The sequence below is a fragment of the Schistocerca cancellata genome, chromosome 9 (assembly GCF_023864275.1).
Source record: "Schistocerca cancellata isolate TAMUIC-IGC-003103 chromosome 9, iqSchCanc2.1, whole genome shotgun sequence".
Lineage (NCBI taxonomy): Eukaryota > Metazoa > Arthropoda > Insecta > Orthoptera > Acrididae > Schistocerca > Schistocerca cancellata.
The window spans coordinates 484580924-484595815 of record NC_064634.1 but is presented as its reverse complement, the minus strand read 5'-3'; the positions used below and the strand labels follow the sequence as shown (position 1 = coordinate 484595815).

Sequence of the window (14892 nt, the reverse complement as noted above, 5' to 3'; positions counted from 1 at the left end):
GCTCTGAGCACTATGGGACTTAACATCTATGGTCATCAGTCCCCTAGAACTTAGAACTACTTAAACCTAACTAACCTAAGGACATCACACAACACGCAGTCATCATGAGGCAGAAAAAATCCCTAACCCCGCCGGGAATCGAACCCGGGAACCCGGGCGTGGGAAGCGAGAACGCTACCGCACGACCACGAGCTGCGGACGTTCCAGTATCTTGAACCGTTTATAAAATATGACTATTGCTATGTTCATGTGATTTGCAGTGGACAGTGACATACATGGGTGCGTAGCACACATCTGGGTACCAAATGTAAAAATAAATAACTCTAGAACGAAATGAGATATCCTTCTGCTCTCAAATTATAAATAAAATTTTCGTATCTTATCTACATGCCGCTCTCAGCATGGAATGTTAAAGATCATGGCTGTTGCAATTGATGTCTTAAACCTTGCGAGTAACAGTTCAACATTGAGACCAATATAATAAAATGACAAAAAAGAAAAGAAATCTTAATAGTGGGAATTGAACCCAAGCTGACAAAATGCCAGTCAGTGCACTTAACAACTGTGCTGTACCACCAATATGGCAGCCATCCCTCGAAAGCCCCTCATACTCTACGCTTGGGCAATACATGAGATGTTATACTTAAAATAAAAATATGGACCTGTTTCTGCGAGCAACCTAGCAGAAAATCCGTGGATCAGACTGTGCTCTAGGACATTATCACATGATCACCAACTGGCAGGCTATGAACCAGCAGAGCAAATGGATTTTCACCAGAAAATTCCATGTATTGTAGTCAACAGGAAATGTACATGTATAGAAAGCCACCATATTTTCCACCTATTCGTTACTTCTAGATAATGAACAATCCCACAGAACAAAATCCATTCCACTGTGCCAGTGTTCGAGAGTTTCTAAGCCAACTGTGGCTAAATAATTCGTTATTGCTATGATATTGTCTTGAATAAGTAATCATCTTGGAGTAACAATTTCGATCTACCCTTCAACGTGATGCATCTATTTTTCTCCACCTATATCTATATTTTTCTACACCTATATCTATATTCTTCAAAATTACTGCGAAGTGTTTGATAGAGGCTACTTTTCACTTTACCCACCTCCAGATTGCTTCATGTTCCACTGAACAATGGAAAACCAGTAGTATGAGCGGTGATATCGAAAATTGGCTGTTAAAACGCACTTTCCGTATTGAATTATTTACTCAATTTGTTTCAAGAGTCAATTATATCTGATGTACCGAAAAGTTGGTATACTGTACCAACAATATGGTTAGGTGGTACTGCATCTGAAGCTTGTGGTCAGTCACGTGTTTCGCTTTTAATGCAGTGTACCAACCATATCGCATTCCGCCGTGTGAGGAACGCTGGTCAGAGTTCTGGAGAGTCTGCCTGTTCTTCGGTGGTCCCCATGCTGGGCTGCTGACGCATGTTGGGTCGCATGGAGCTGATAGCTGTGTTTGCTCCTTCGTGACATAGTTCGTGTTACTGAGGTTTCTCGTAGGCATTGCCTATCTGCAAAGTTATTTGTATATTAATACGTGAGATACCTGCATTACGAGACTAAATTTTTACTCATGTGGGTAACGAAGTAGCTATGCATATCACGAGTGGAATTATGTTCGCATGGTGTTTCCAGTTCTTTATCTTATGCTGTCAGTAGCCACAAGGCCTGGCATAGAAACCGACTTGTCATTTGATGTGAAGCAGAGTAGACTCAACTCACACACTTTTTAGCTCAGTTAAGCTTATCAAACGCTTTTCGTCTTTTTTTGTACGTTTATATCGTGATCACATATTCAACTTCTTCGACGTGTCTGTGTGTTGCTAACAGATCAAGTAGCTCTCTGTTCGCTTGACTTTTTATTTAGTTGTATTGCATGGATATTAAGTAATGCTTTTCATTCCTGATCCCCTGATCATTTGTTTAATATTTGAATGCATTGGCATAATTTCTATTGTACGTACAGCACGTGAACGCGAGTTGTGAAACGCAACCTTTTCCTGATAACTGACTTATTAGGTTACATTCGTATAATATTTTATATCAAAGGTAGCATTTCGTAAACTGGACATGAAGGATCACCCATTCTTTGAACGAATTTCACGTTAAATAAGGTAGGGCTAGAAGCTTATGTAACTTTGAAAGATGTCTTACGTGATTGCACAAATTTTATTTATTCAGTGTTTTATAAGTGACTCTTATGTGTGGTTTAGATTCCAAATGCACAGCAGGTGGCTTAGGTCGAATTCCTGAAATATATTCATTTCTGCTGGTATCTTAAGAAAGTTTTTTCAAGTTCACTTGATTTCGGTGTGCTATTGTGCCTATAATTTGCCATTCCTGTGTTAATGTAAACTCTCTTTTCTCACCCTGAAGTCAGATTACCATTGATTATTGTTTTCATGGGTCACCAATTTGGCTATAATAGGGCACAGTTTTATGAATTCGAGGCTACTTCAGTCTTACTTCTACTAGCAACCTGAATGTTTTATTGAGTGGATACCTTACACAGCCTCTGTGAAGCTGAGATGTAGAAACCTCAGAAAGATTTGTAGTTTCATCACTCCAAATTCTCAACATTGCTACTTCACATTTTATAACTAGCTTTTTCTAGACGTTATCTGTCAGTATTGGCTTTGAAAAAATAAAGAAATACTAAGGTTTAGTAATATCTGTTTGTACCATTCGAAATTCCCACTGGTTTAATACCATAAAGGCTTTGTATAACATGATTGGTACCAGATATAATGTATGGTAAAAATGAAAAACATGTGCAGACGTTGGCAAGTACTTTCTTCGAAACATTACCAATATAAGCCAGCAAATAACAGTAACAGATTAACACCAGCTATACATTAATTATAAGAAGAATGCAGCAGCTTTCTTGAAAGTGAAAGCAACATTTCTAATGCACGTATTTAAACTTAGTTGCTGTGAGTATTGATAGCACTAGGCAATATGATCTTATGTTATCTTATGTAAAGCAGGTATTATGAGGGTTGTCTCTGTAGTATTGTCCTAAAATTCGAAATAGCAACGAGCCACTAGTGTGGTTTTAAAAATAATTTAAATCAAGCTGTTACCCAATTTGGATGTATTATAAATTTATTTCCTGATGGGTCACAAATTTTCTTTTTTCCCTGCTGAAACATAGTTTTATAGTCTTTTTAGTATTATGCACTTGGATATACATTGCAACCTACATTAAAAATAGCAGGTATAGGTCCATGTACCATATATAGACATCCATTCCATATATAGACACGCTTTCCAATAAAATTTCCGACCTATTCAAAAAGAGTAATGTCAAAATTGGCTTTTACATCGACAATGAACTTCAATAACCCTACAGCAGCAGCGACTCCCAGATACTGCACGACAGCGACCACTGCCAGTCATAGGGTTGAGAAGTGCTGTGTCACGTTGGCTGCATTTCAGGTGGCAGGGAGACGAGTAGCTTATTTTTCTGTGCAGTATCAAGCGCCTAATATCTCACCACACTGTTATGTGTACGGTGACGCCGCTTTGTTCCCAAACTGAAGAGGTTTTCACTATTTAATTACGTTAAGTGTATAGGTTATCAGAACAACTTGGTCTGTTTTCAGTTTACCACTTATGTATCGGTAGAGGGCATAGAAGTGGCGAGAAGAACTTATCCTACAGTGCAGTCTGTGACACATTTACACCCAGCAATGGCTTTTTGGATCTGCAGTTCCTTTGACACATACAGCTGTCACTGCAGCAGAACAAACAGGAACAGCAAAAGGAACAACAAAAACTGCAACAAGGACAGGATTTTCTAAAGCACTTGCCTCAGCGGCAGTAACAACAGGAGTCAGTGGTCATAGCTAACCCACCACATGCACACGCACATGTTTTGATGAGGCATCAGAGAGTTGGGACGTGTGTCTCCTATGTTTTGAACTACATCATCTTTGCTGATATGAGATATGGCAAGCAAGAATGTACTCTACTCTTTTGTTCTATCAGTCTTTGGTACATAATCGAAGAAAAGTTATTAACACACTCGAAAATATTGATTCGAGTTTCAGTGAACTATGTGTTGTGTTAACCAAATACTACATGTTTATCTAATGCACCTTATTTCAACTAGGTAACAATATAATGTTTCATAAATACACGCACGCACACACACACACACACACACACACACACACACACATACACACACACACACACACACACACACACACACACACACACACCTCTCACCACAGTCAAAAATACAAATACATTTGACTTTCACGTAAGGAAATACACAGATTAAAATGCATATAAATGCGAGTGTTTTTAAATATTTACGTTTCTAGAGAAAGTAAATGCACATAACCTGCAAATAAAAACTATAAAAAATCTTCTGACATTTCTAAAAAGATTTTAAATTAATATATAACAATTACCTTCTCATGTATCTCAAATCACCGGGTATATCATCGAGGCTCTCATTCAGAAGGTACCGCTTCGCTCCAATAATTCCCTTTTTACAAAATTCATACTGATCAATGTCATTAAGATTAAAATAAAAGATTTCTTGATCCTCAGGAGCCATAGATTTATATAGCGAAATAATATTTCTGTTGATAAATGTCCATTCGTGTAACATGTAATACCGCAACATGATCTTGGCAGATTGCAAACGATTGTTTACTTTCACCAAGCTGAAAAAAATAAGTAATTATCAGAGTACAATTCCGTGCTGTATACAATTTTATCTGTGGCAAACACATTTACAGTTTCATGTACAGATAATGACGATAATCCTGGGCATCACAGTAAACTGGTGGAAGTCTCTCTAGTGGCTTCCACTTAGGCGACTTGGGTGTCCCTAACCTACAACAGTTATGCTACCAGAGAAATAGGATCTACAGCTTACTACTGAATGCAAACCTTTAAATCATTGACAGCTAAGAGCTAGGTTAACAACAGACTGAAATATCTATCAAAGATTCGATCACGCAACCTTTCGATTTCCAGACTTGAGCTTTAACACCTACTTATGTTATTTATAATTCCTTCCAACCTCCCGTTGTAGCCCATATTCATGCTCGCCACCTATGGCCTTCCCTAACATTCAGGCTCTATGACCATATTTTCTTAGTTAAACTGTCAAGCCAACCATTATGTCCTTGTATTTCTCAGGTATCCTAAAATAATTAAAAGGAAAATTTCTTCTTTATCACTTCAACACTCTTAGGGAACTCAAAGATCTTCATAAAATAATAAATAAAAATAAATATATATACTTAATTATCACTCAAAGCTACTTTTGGAGCTTTTATTGTAATTAAAAATGGAAATAATGCTCTAGTTCACCTAAGCATTAAAAGCTCACACTAACTCAAAAAAAAAAAAAATTCAAAAGGTCTTGAGGACATATAACTAATTTGGTGGCGGTGACCAATGCTCTGCTGAACTAAAATCATCCCGTCTACTTTAATCCATCTGTAGGTCTATTTTGGAAATTGCATATTTTTTGTGTGTGGCCATTTTATTGATTCGTAACCTTCAAAATGAAACTGTTCTTAGTAAAATTTAAAAAATTACACAACATATTTACTTTCTTATGTTAATCATCCCGTCTGCTTGTAATCCATCTGTAGGTCTATTTTGGAAATTGCATATTTTTTGTGTGTGGCCATTTTATTGATTTGTAACCTTCAAAATGAAACTGTTCTTAGTAAAATTTTAAAAAATTACACAACATATTTACTTTCTTATGTTAAAATGCAATTTGCTTGAAACTGTTGAACTACCTTGTATTCTGTGTATGGTCTTCTGCTAGGTACAATATGAAATCATGCTTTGTTCACATTTCTGCCTTCAGTGTGTAAGACACATATCACAATGGATTTGTGGTTGACAGGATAGCAGCACTCTGGATTAATTGCATGGTTGATACTTATTGTGAGCAGTGAGACAGTAGAGGTATTAGCACAAGCTGCATTGTTGCCATATCTTCTAAAGGTCATGGCTCAAAGTCACAGTGTCGCCAAATCTCCACAAAGGTTCAATGTCCACTTGGAACATGAGCTCAAACAGTTGTCCTTCAAGGCAATCAATGTCCTCACAGTCAGTGTCATCCAGGGACAAGGGGTCCATAGTCCCATACAAAGTATTCATTTGTCTTCATAACTTTTATAAATAGTCCCTCATAAGATATTGTCCACTTAGTCTAATTAATGGTGTGCCACTTTAATTGTCATTATTCAATGCCCAATCATAATTACATATTTCCCAAAAAACCTGATTATCCTGCAACAGTCCAACCATCAGAATGACTTGACATTTATGTTCTGTACACCATCAGAAATCTCCTCACTTCTGTGCTGCTTATCTGCACACCTGGCATATGCCTCAGATGTTTGTGTAATTACATTTTCTGCAATTTTTAGCAGAGTATTATGCCCAGTGACATTTCTGCAGGGACACTATCATATAACAGTCGTCCTCCACCATTATATACACTGCTGGGGCTAATTGTTACAATTTTACTGACTTTTCGAAAAAAATACCTACTCTTTTTCAGATCGTAAATAAATGTTTAACAAGTAACACAGTGCACCATTCAAACAATTTACATATGTAAGCAACTGGCAGCTTACTATAATGTTGCACATTGTTACTTAACATTGATTATATATGTGTGGACCTTGCAATTAGGTGTATGTTAAATGAAACAATTGTGTATATACTGTCAGCTCACCTAAGAGAGTTCAGATACCATGATATTACTAGGGAATTAGGAACTTTTCTACAGCCATGTCATACTCATACACAGTACATCAGTGTTCTGTCTTGGAAAGGAATATAAGAGAAGATACACATTGTTGAACGAGTCCTTGACTACATAATCCATGCTTACACTATGGTTCACTGTAGGGTGGGAAGTTTACAAAGGTTTCTTTATGCTGACCAGCGTCTACACTAGTCAGTGGCCCCCACACCTCTGCAGTTGGAAAGTGTGAGTGGGAGTACCAGAGCACCCAAGAACTGCCACAGAACATGACAGATTTGACAGATAGCTCTTTGTGACAAGTTAACACCTGCCAGAGATTCTGTCACTCTCACGACCGTAATCTGTCACTTCGTATCTGATGGCCTACCATCACCTTGGTCACCTCCTGAGTCGACTAGAGACTGTATATAATGGTTCTGTCAAGAGTGTGTCTAGCAACAGCGGCACCTTTCTGGGGCGGTCATACGTTGATGGAAGGCTTTTGTCGTGTGTGTGTGTGTGTGTGTGTGTGTGTGTGTGTGTGTGTCTGGCAACTGTGCAATTCATGCATGATAAGGTGTGTGAGCTATCCACAAATATTAAAATGCACTCAGTGAACATCATATCGTACATAAGCAGTATTAAACTACAAGAATTTTATAACTGTAGATTTTTCCAGAAATGGATTGTTAATAATGTTCGGACTAGTACATTAGCTGTTCTTTACATCACCTGTTCTATACTGAAATAACTAATGATGTGTATAGCTGCATCATTGTGGTAATGATCCCCAGTCCTCTGCATCTTTTCCTGTAAGTCGCTGCAGCGTACTGGTGTTGCAGTCCTTTGGAGAAGAGCAAGATGTTGAACAGTTTACATTTTACCTTATGTTCTCTTTGCCTTTGAAGGGCAACCAACTGCACAGCTGATACTAATATTTTTGTGTTTAAACAAATTTCGCCACTGAACCATCAATGAAGGTACACTATTTGATCAAAATTATGGGGAGACATGGTAGTAATTGTAGCAATATTATAGTGATTGGAGATAAAGTCGCTCCAATGTAAGTGTCACATGTGTGTTTTCTCAGGTGTTTCGGTAGATATATTGAATTTATTGCTACGATCAGAACAAAGAAATATTCCTCGTCTCGTTTTAAATGCGTCTGTTGTTTTTTCCTTACAAACAATGATTTTATGTGGTTTTTCGATATAGCAGTCTGAAATTATATCGATATTTGCTTTACCAGTGTGTGTTAACAAGTAAATTAAGATACATGAAACATAATCAGTGCTCAATAGAATAGGTAGCAGGTGGTGCGATAAATCCTCTGTCACCACAAACATAAATCTCACACAGAGGTTGTATGAATTAGTTGAGAGAATAGAGCACATGAATACAGTCGCTAGGCAGAAGACCACTAAATCTGTGCAAATAACACTCCGCAATGAGTAACGACCTATTTTGTGTATATATGCCGAATAGTGAGTTTAATCCTCGAGGTAGGCATACCTTAACAATGCTACGCACAGACAAAATATGTAAGGATTTAGTATCACTTTTCCCTCGTGCTATTTGACGTTGTGTGGTGGGAAGTACCTGTAATGCTTGACCCATGTCCTTGTTCCATTGACAAGGAAAGAATGTTGTAACACAAACAAAAGACAGAAATAAATAGAAAGGCCTTTGTCTAATTACTCGATGTTGGAGGAAATGATACACTCTCTCTGACACGCCCAACGGTAAAACTCTCTGCAATGCACAATACCTCTCTCGCAGCGATCGACTGTTTTGCATGTCAGTATGTATAAAACAGTGTATGTGTTGTTCTTCATTGGTTTTGTATCTGGTATTTTATACCTGTTTGTTCTTTGAGTGCTATCAAACACAATGGTTATAAATCGAAACTGGAAACTACCTTCATTTTTATGCAGGGCCTTTTTATCAATCTTCCTCCCAACCACAAGAAGTATTCTATGATCTTCTGAACACATTGTAGAACATAGCAGAAAATACTGATTGCTAGTATGAAAAATGCTTACCGCCATCACCTTCGAGTTATAAATCAAGAGATGTACTGGAATGTGCACACTTAATACAATCCCAGTAGTCACAACCAGTCATACAAAGTGACTTTATTACCAATAATTTGAAGGAAGTGTCAATATTGTGACGAAATCATATTAAGCATTAAAATAACTGGATATTAGCTGTATCTGTATAGAATGTCTATGCATGATGTCTCAGTTTAACAAAAAATGCCCAAATAATTTCGTCGTACATATATAACATTATACAGGATTACTTTATAATTCGAAAATAGAATATCTAATCATCTTAAACTATACAGAATATCCAAAATACATGACTACCTTGTATGTGTGGAGTACCATGTGCATGTAATAAAACCACCAAAACTACCAGTTTATCTGCATATATATCAATGTAGGGCATCTCACCTGTAGTAAATACAAACTTCCAGGATCCCCATTTCTAAGCCAGATTTTTTCCTCATTTTTTATTAATTAAATATTTTACATGGTTTTTTTCAAATTGTCAATATTATTCCTCAATTTTCTATATTTTTCCATATTTTGCACATTTTCCCCTCATCTTTCTGCAAATGTACAAGAATATTTGTGTGGGTATTGCTCACCCTACCATGTTTCCTTAATATTCAGCAGTGGTTTGCATTGAGCCATCAAGATAGAAGGAATCTAGAAAGTGTCTACAGGATTACATAGATGGCGAATTACAGCTGGTATGCATGGTAATGGAACTGTGCGTAGTTTTTTTACATGCAATGCACACTGATACAACTTAATGGTATGTGAAAGTTGCTGTATGTGTGCTATTGCTACATCATGAAGTTCCTGGCAACAGGTGATACAGCTGATCCTTACAATAGTATTGTGTGGGAAGTAAAATAAAATCTTGTTTTTAACCCTATGGGAGACAAGCGGCAGTGGTGTCTGTCTAGTGTAAATTTTAATGACAATACTTTAATAATGCTCAATGTAGGGAAAGGATTATAATTGGTATGTTACAGATGGTTTATGTGGTAACAGAATCAGATATTTTTCAATGTAATACATCTTATTGTGGCATCAAATCGCGGTTTATAAATACCTTTTCTCGTATAACCTCTAATGTACTAAAGGTGACATAAGTTTACGACATTCTTAATAATTTCCTCACATATATAAGTCATAGTTTGATGTTAAGTAAATTCACATCCCCAATCCTCCTTTTAATGGAGGAGATTGTGAGAATGTAGAATCGACATTTATTTAGCCAAGTGCTCATGGTATGACTCCTACAAAGGTCCATGATTTATCAAAGAGACAGATATAATGTTGTTCAGGGAAATAAATAAACAATTTTTTCAGCCTTCAGTTGCAAAGTAATTTTTACTCTTTTACCTAGGTTTCGATTCCAGTAATGTTCAGGGAGTTTTTTCTACAGATAACGAACAGTTGTCCCACCCTCATCCCTCCCAATGCCACTAGTTTTAAGAAATGGAACAGGTTCCCTTCAAAATTGCATTGTCTTCCCATAAACACATTCATCTGCAGATCATCAGGGTGAAGTAATGATTCATAGCGATTCTGTGGGAATTAATGCAGTATGTCAGAAAAGTATCTACAGCTCATTAGAGAGAAACAACAACTTATAGTGTTTCGTTGGAAGGGAAGCATGTACCTATCTGGAAAAATATTAGCTGTAAATATATGCATTCTTATTCTTATGATACGAGCTGTACATGTAATGAATCTGAAGTGACAGCTTATGCTGTTGATGTGTAATACAAATATCTCATTACGCATTTGGGCATCCTGTCAAGTGATATGCCAACCCACAGTGACACATAACAGAAAGAGTGTGTTAGAACCAATTGGCGCTATCGCTCCAGAGCTTGCGACCCCTTAAATCAAGACCACCCAACTACCGATGACAGCAGCCGCTACATCAGCACTCAATAAGTCATGAACTCACTACTGCGAATGTTTCATATAAACAGTCACATATAGATTTATTTGTTTGCTTTTCCCAAGCCATAGCAAATGGAAACATATGTAAACCTGTAGTTAAGCCATTCCATTAACAATATATCATTTTGTCAATATGAATAGTACATGAACTCAGAATAGTATATTATCAGCAGACCGATGTTACTTCTTGATACTGGCAGTGGTGGTGGCAGTGGCAGCAGTGGGGGCATGGATGGTGCAGCTACACCGTCATGGCCTGGAATCTGTAGCAATTTTTCTAAAGACAACATTATTTCAGCCAGTTACAAACATCTTGGATCTCCATTTATAGCCCTCTTACTATCAGGATTTTTTTTACTTCTTTAAGTTCTGCTGGGGGTCACAAAAATCTCAAGTAATTTTCACCCAAAATATTGGATGATTATAAAGAACTAATATACACACATATATTACAATGGTTCATCATACCACTCATCATTCTATTTCCATAAATGTTAGATTCAAAAACCAAAAAAATTACACTAGGGTCATGTTGTCCCAGCAGTACTCAGTGAAAAAGTTTAAATGTGTACTAAAAATAGCACTGAGAGAACATTATTCGCTGCTACTAACTCAAAGGGAGAAAATAATATATTTTGAAAGTTGTAGCTTTGAAAACAAGAGAGACATATATTTTCAAAGTGTTTTCTTAGCCATCTTGAACTCACTTGTACTAGGAAGGGTACAACAAAAGCTGAGGCAAGAAATCCCAAAAATGGGAAAAAATTGCGCGAAATTATATTTTCATTGTTGCAGATGTTTTGTATAACAGTTGTTGGACATAAGTCATCACTCTGTTTTCATAAATGTTATATTCAAAGACCTGGCAGATAATTCAAATTTGTGTCATAATTACTGCCATGGTACTTGGTGCATAAACCATTGACCCAACTGAAAGTGACAGAGATATGAGTAACTTTATGATTACAAGCTCCTGCTGGCTCACCATCTAACAAATTAGATACCCAGTCTGCTTTCTTCTGATCTCTTGCACTAAACGTGAAATATAGGGACATATAACAACCTAGTATTGAACCACGACCTCTGTATACGAGGACCCTATCAAGGAAACATCAGAGTGATTCTGGACTCCCTGCCACCCCCCACCGCCATATGTTAGACTATCTTATACATATATAAACCTCATAGAGGTTTGAGGCTAAAATAGTAAACTCTCTTTATTTTTGTCACATTAGAGGATACATGAAAAATTCTGTTTATTAACAACGACGTGAACATGGAAAAAAATCTTTTTTTGTTAACACACAGACCATCATTAACACACACATTATAATTCCTTGCCAACACTCACTGGTATTAGAGAAATAAAATTTTAATGACAAAAGATACAATTTTCGGGCTACACCTCTGTTTGTCGCTGTAGCCCAAAGGGTTGCTCAAACATTTTATTTTATTCCCTGCACAATTGTAAGGAACAGCTGAACCTTGCACTAACAGGTACTTCAAGATGTAGTAATAGGACACCACTGGCAACTTACACAGTCTGCTAAGTCATAGTGGGTGCATCGCATGAAAGTAAAATATATATAATACCTTTATGATGCATACAAGTTATAATTCCCCATACAATCTTGCAGAAACCTCTTAGATTCTCTCTGGATTGCTGGGGAATCCAAATCACTGACAGATACGAAGGAATCATGTTAAGTTAAGCAATAAGAGCACATATATTACTGCACATTTTCACACAGGATATGGAAAAATACGGAAGTATGGGACAGTATGGCGGATTTGAAAAAATTTTAAAATATGGAAAATAGGAAAAAGTCTGGTTATGAAATAGACTTACAAAGTGTTTGAATTTACTAAAGGAGAGTGATTACATGTTGATATACTTTCAAAAAATATCATGGTTTAGAAAGTGACAAACTATATGTATGTGAAACATTGGACATAAAAGATAATTTTCTATTTGGATATTCTGTGTAGTTTACTTTGCATTAGAGATCCTGTGGTGCAGTTAGTAAAAAATGCACTATAATTTTACGAGTATATACTTCCAAGTAATGAGGCTGTTTTTGTTAAAGTGAAGACACATCAACATTCTGTACAAAGACAGATAATGTCTAATTAGTTTTAAGTATTAACAGGATTAAATCTTTCGTCACTACTACTGTTAAAACCACATTATGTGATTGGTTGGGACTACTAGGATCATGTTAGATAGGTATACACAGGTCCCTCCCCCCAAGAACCACGGACCTTGCCGTTGGTGGGGAGGTTTGCGTGCCTCAGTGATACAGTTAGCCGTACTGTAGGTGCAACCACAAGGGACGGGTATCTGTTGAGAGGCCAGACAAACGTGTGGTTCCTGAAGAGGGGCAGCAGCCTTTTCAGTAGTTGCAGGGGCAACAGTCTGGATGATTGACTGATCTGTCCTTGTAACACTAACCAAAACAGCCTTGCTGTGCTGGTACTGCGAACGGCTGAAAGCAAGGGGAAACTACGGCCGTAATTTTTCCCAAGGGCATGCAGCTTTATTGTATGATTAAATGATGATGGCGTCCTCTTGGGTAAAATATTCCGGAGGTAAAATAGTTTCCCATTCGGGAAAGAAAACTGGCGTTCTACGGAACGGAGCGCGGAATGTCAGATCCCTTAATCGGGCAGGTAGGTTAGAAAATTTAAAAAGGGAAATAGATAGGTTAAATCTAGATATAGTGGGAATTAGTGACGTTCGTTGGCAGGAGGAACAAGACTTTTGGTCAAGTCAATACAGGGTTATAAATACAAAATCAGATAGGGGTAATGCAGGAGTAGGTTTAATAATGAATAAAAAAATAGGACTGCGGGTAAGCTACTACAAACAGCATAGTGAACGCATTATTGTGACCAAGATAGACACGAAGCCCACGCTTACTACACTAGTACAAGTTTATATGCCAACTAGCTCTGCAGATGACGAAGAAATTGAAGAAATGTATGATGAAATAAAAGAAATTATTCAGATAGTGAAGGGAGACGAAAATTTAATAGTCATGGGTGACTGGAATTCGAGTGTAGGAAAAGGGAGAGAAGAAACGTAGTAGGTGAATATGGATTGGGGGTAAGAAATGAAAGAGGAAGCCGCCTGGTAGAATTTTGCACAGAGCACAACTTAATCATAGCTAACACTTGGTTTAACAATCATGATAGAAGGTTGTATACATGGAAGAACCCTGGAGATACTAAAAGGTATCAGATAGATTATATAATGGTAAGACAGAGATTTAGGAACCAGGTTTTAATTTGTAAGACATTTTAAGGGGCAGATGTGGACTCTGACCTCAATCTATTGGTTATGACCCATAGATTAAAACTGAAGAAACTGCAAAAAGGTGGGAACTTAAGGAGTTGGGACCTGGATAAACTGAAAGAACCAGAGGTTGTACAGAGTTTCAGGGAGAGCATAAAGGAACAATTGACAGGAATGGGGGAAAGAAATACAGTAGAAGAAGAATGGGTAGCTTTGAGACATGAAGTTGTGAAGGCAGCGGAGGACCTAGCATGTAAAATGACGAGGGCTAGTAGAAATCCTTGGGTAAAAGAAGAACTACGGAATTTAATTGATGAAAGGAGAAAATATAAAAATGCAGTAAATGAAGCATGCAAAAAGGAATACAAACGACTCAAAAATGAGATCGACAGGAAGTGCAAAATGGCTAAGCAGGGATGGTTAGAGGACAAATGTAAGGATGTAGAGGCTTATCTCACTAGGAGTAATATAGATACTGCCTACAGGAAAATTAAAGAAAACTCTGGAGAAAAGAGAACCACTTGTATGAATATCAAGAGCTCAGATGGAAACCCAGTTCTAAGCAAAGAAGGGAAAGCAGAAAGATGGAAGGAGTATACAAGGGCGATGTACTTGAGAGCAATGTTATGGAGATGGAAGAGGACGTAGATGAAGATGAGATGGGAGATACGATACTGCGTGAAGAGTTTGACAGAGCATTGAAAGACCTGAGTCGAAACAAGGCCCCGGGTGTAGACAACATTCCATTAGAACTAATGACGGCCTTGGGAGAGCCAGTACTGACAAAACTCTACCATCTGGTGAGCAAGATGTATGAGACAGGTGAAATACCCTCAGACTTCAAGAA

At 37.4% G+C, this 14892-nt stretch overlaps 1 protein-coding gene across 2 annotated transcripts in view; it reads right to left on the bottom strand.

Annotated features, from left to right (window-relative positions):
- The window catches only part of LOC126100487 (fatty acyl-CoA reductase 1-like), a 253551-nt gene that overhangs the window by 18239 nt on the left and 220420 nt on the right, over positions 1 to 14892 (bottom strand). For both annotated transcript variants that reach the window (XM_049911094.1, XM_049911093.1), the window contains exon 8: positions 4444 to 4701. In XM_049911094.1, coding sequence (XP_049767051.1) covers positions 4444 to 4701 — 258 coding nt within the window. The remainder of the gene's footprint in view (positions 1 to 4443; positions 4702 to 14892) is intronic.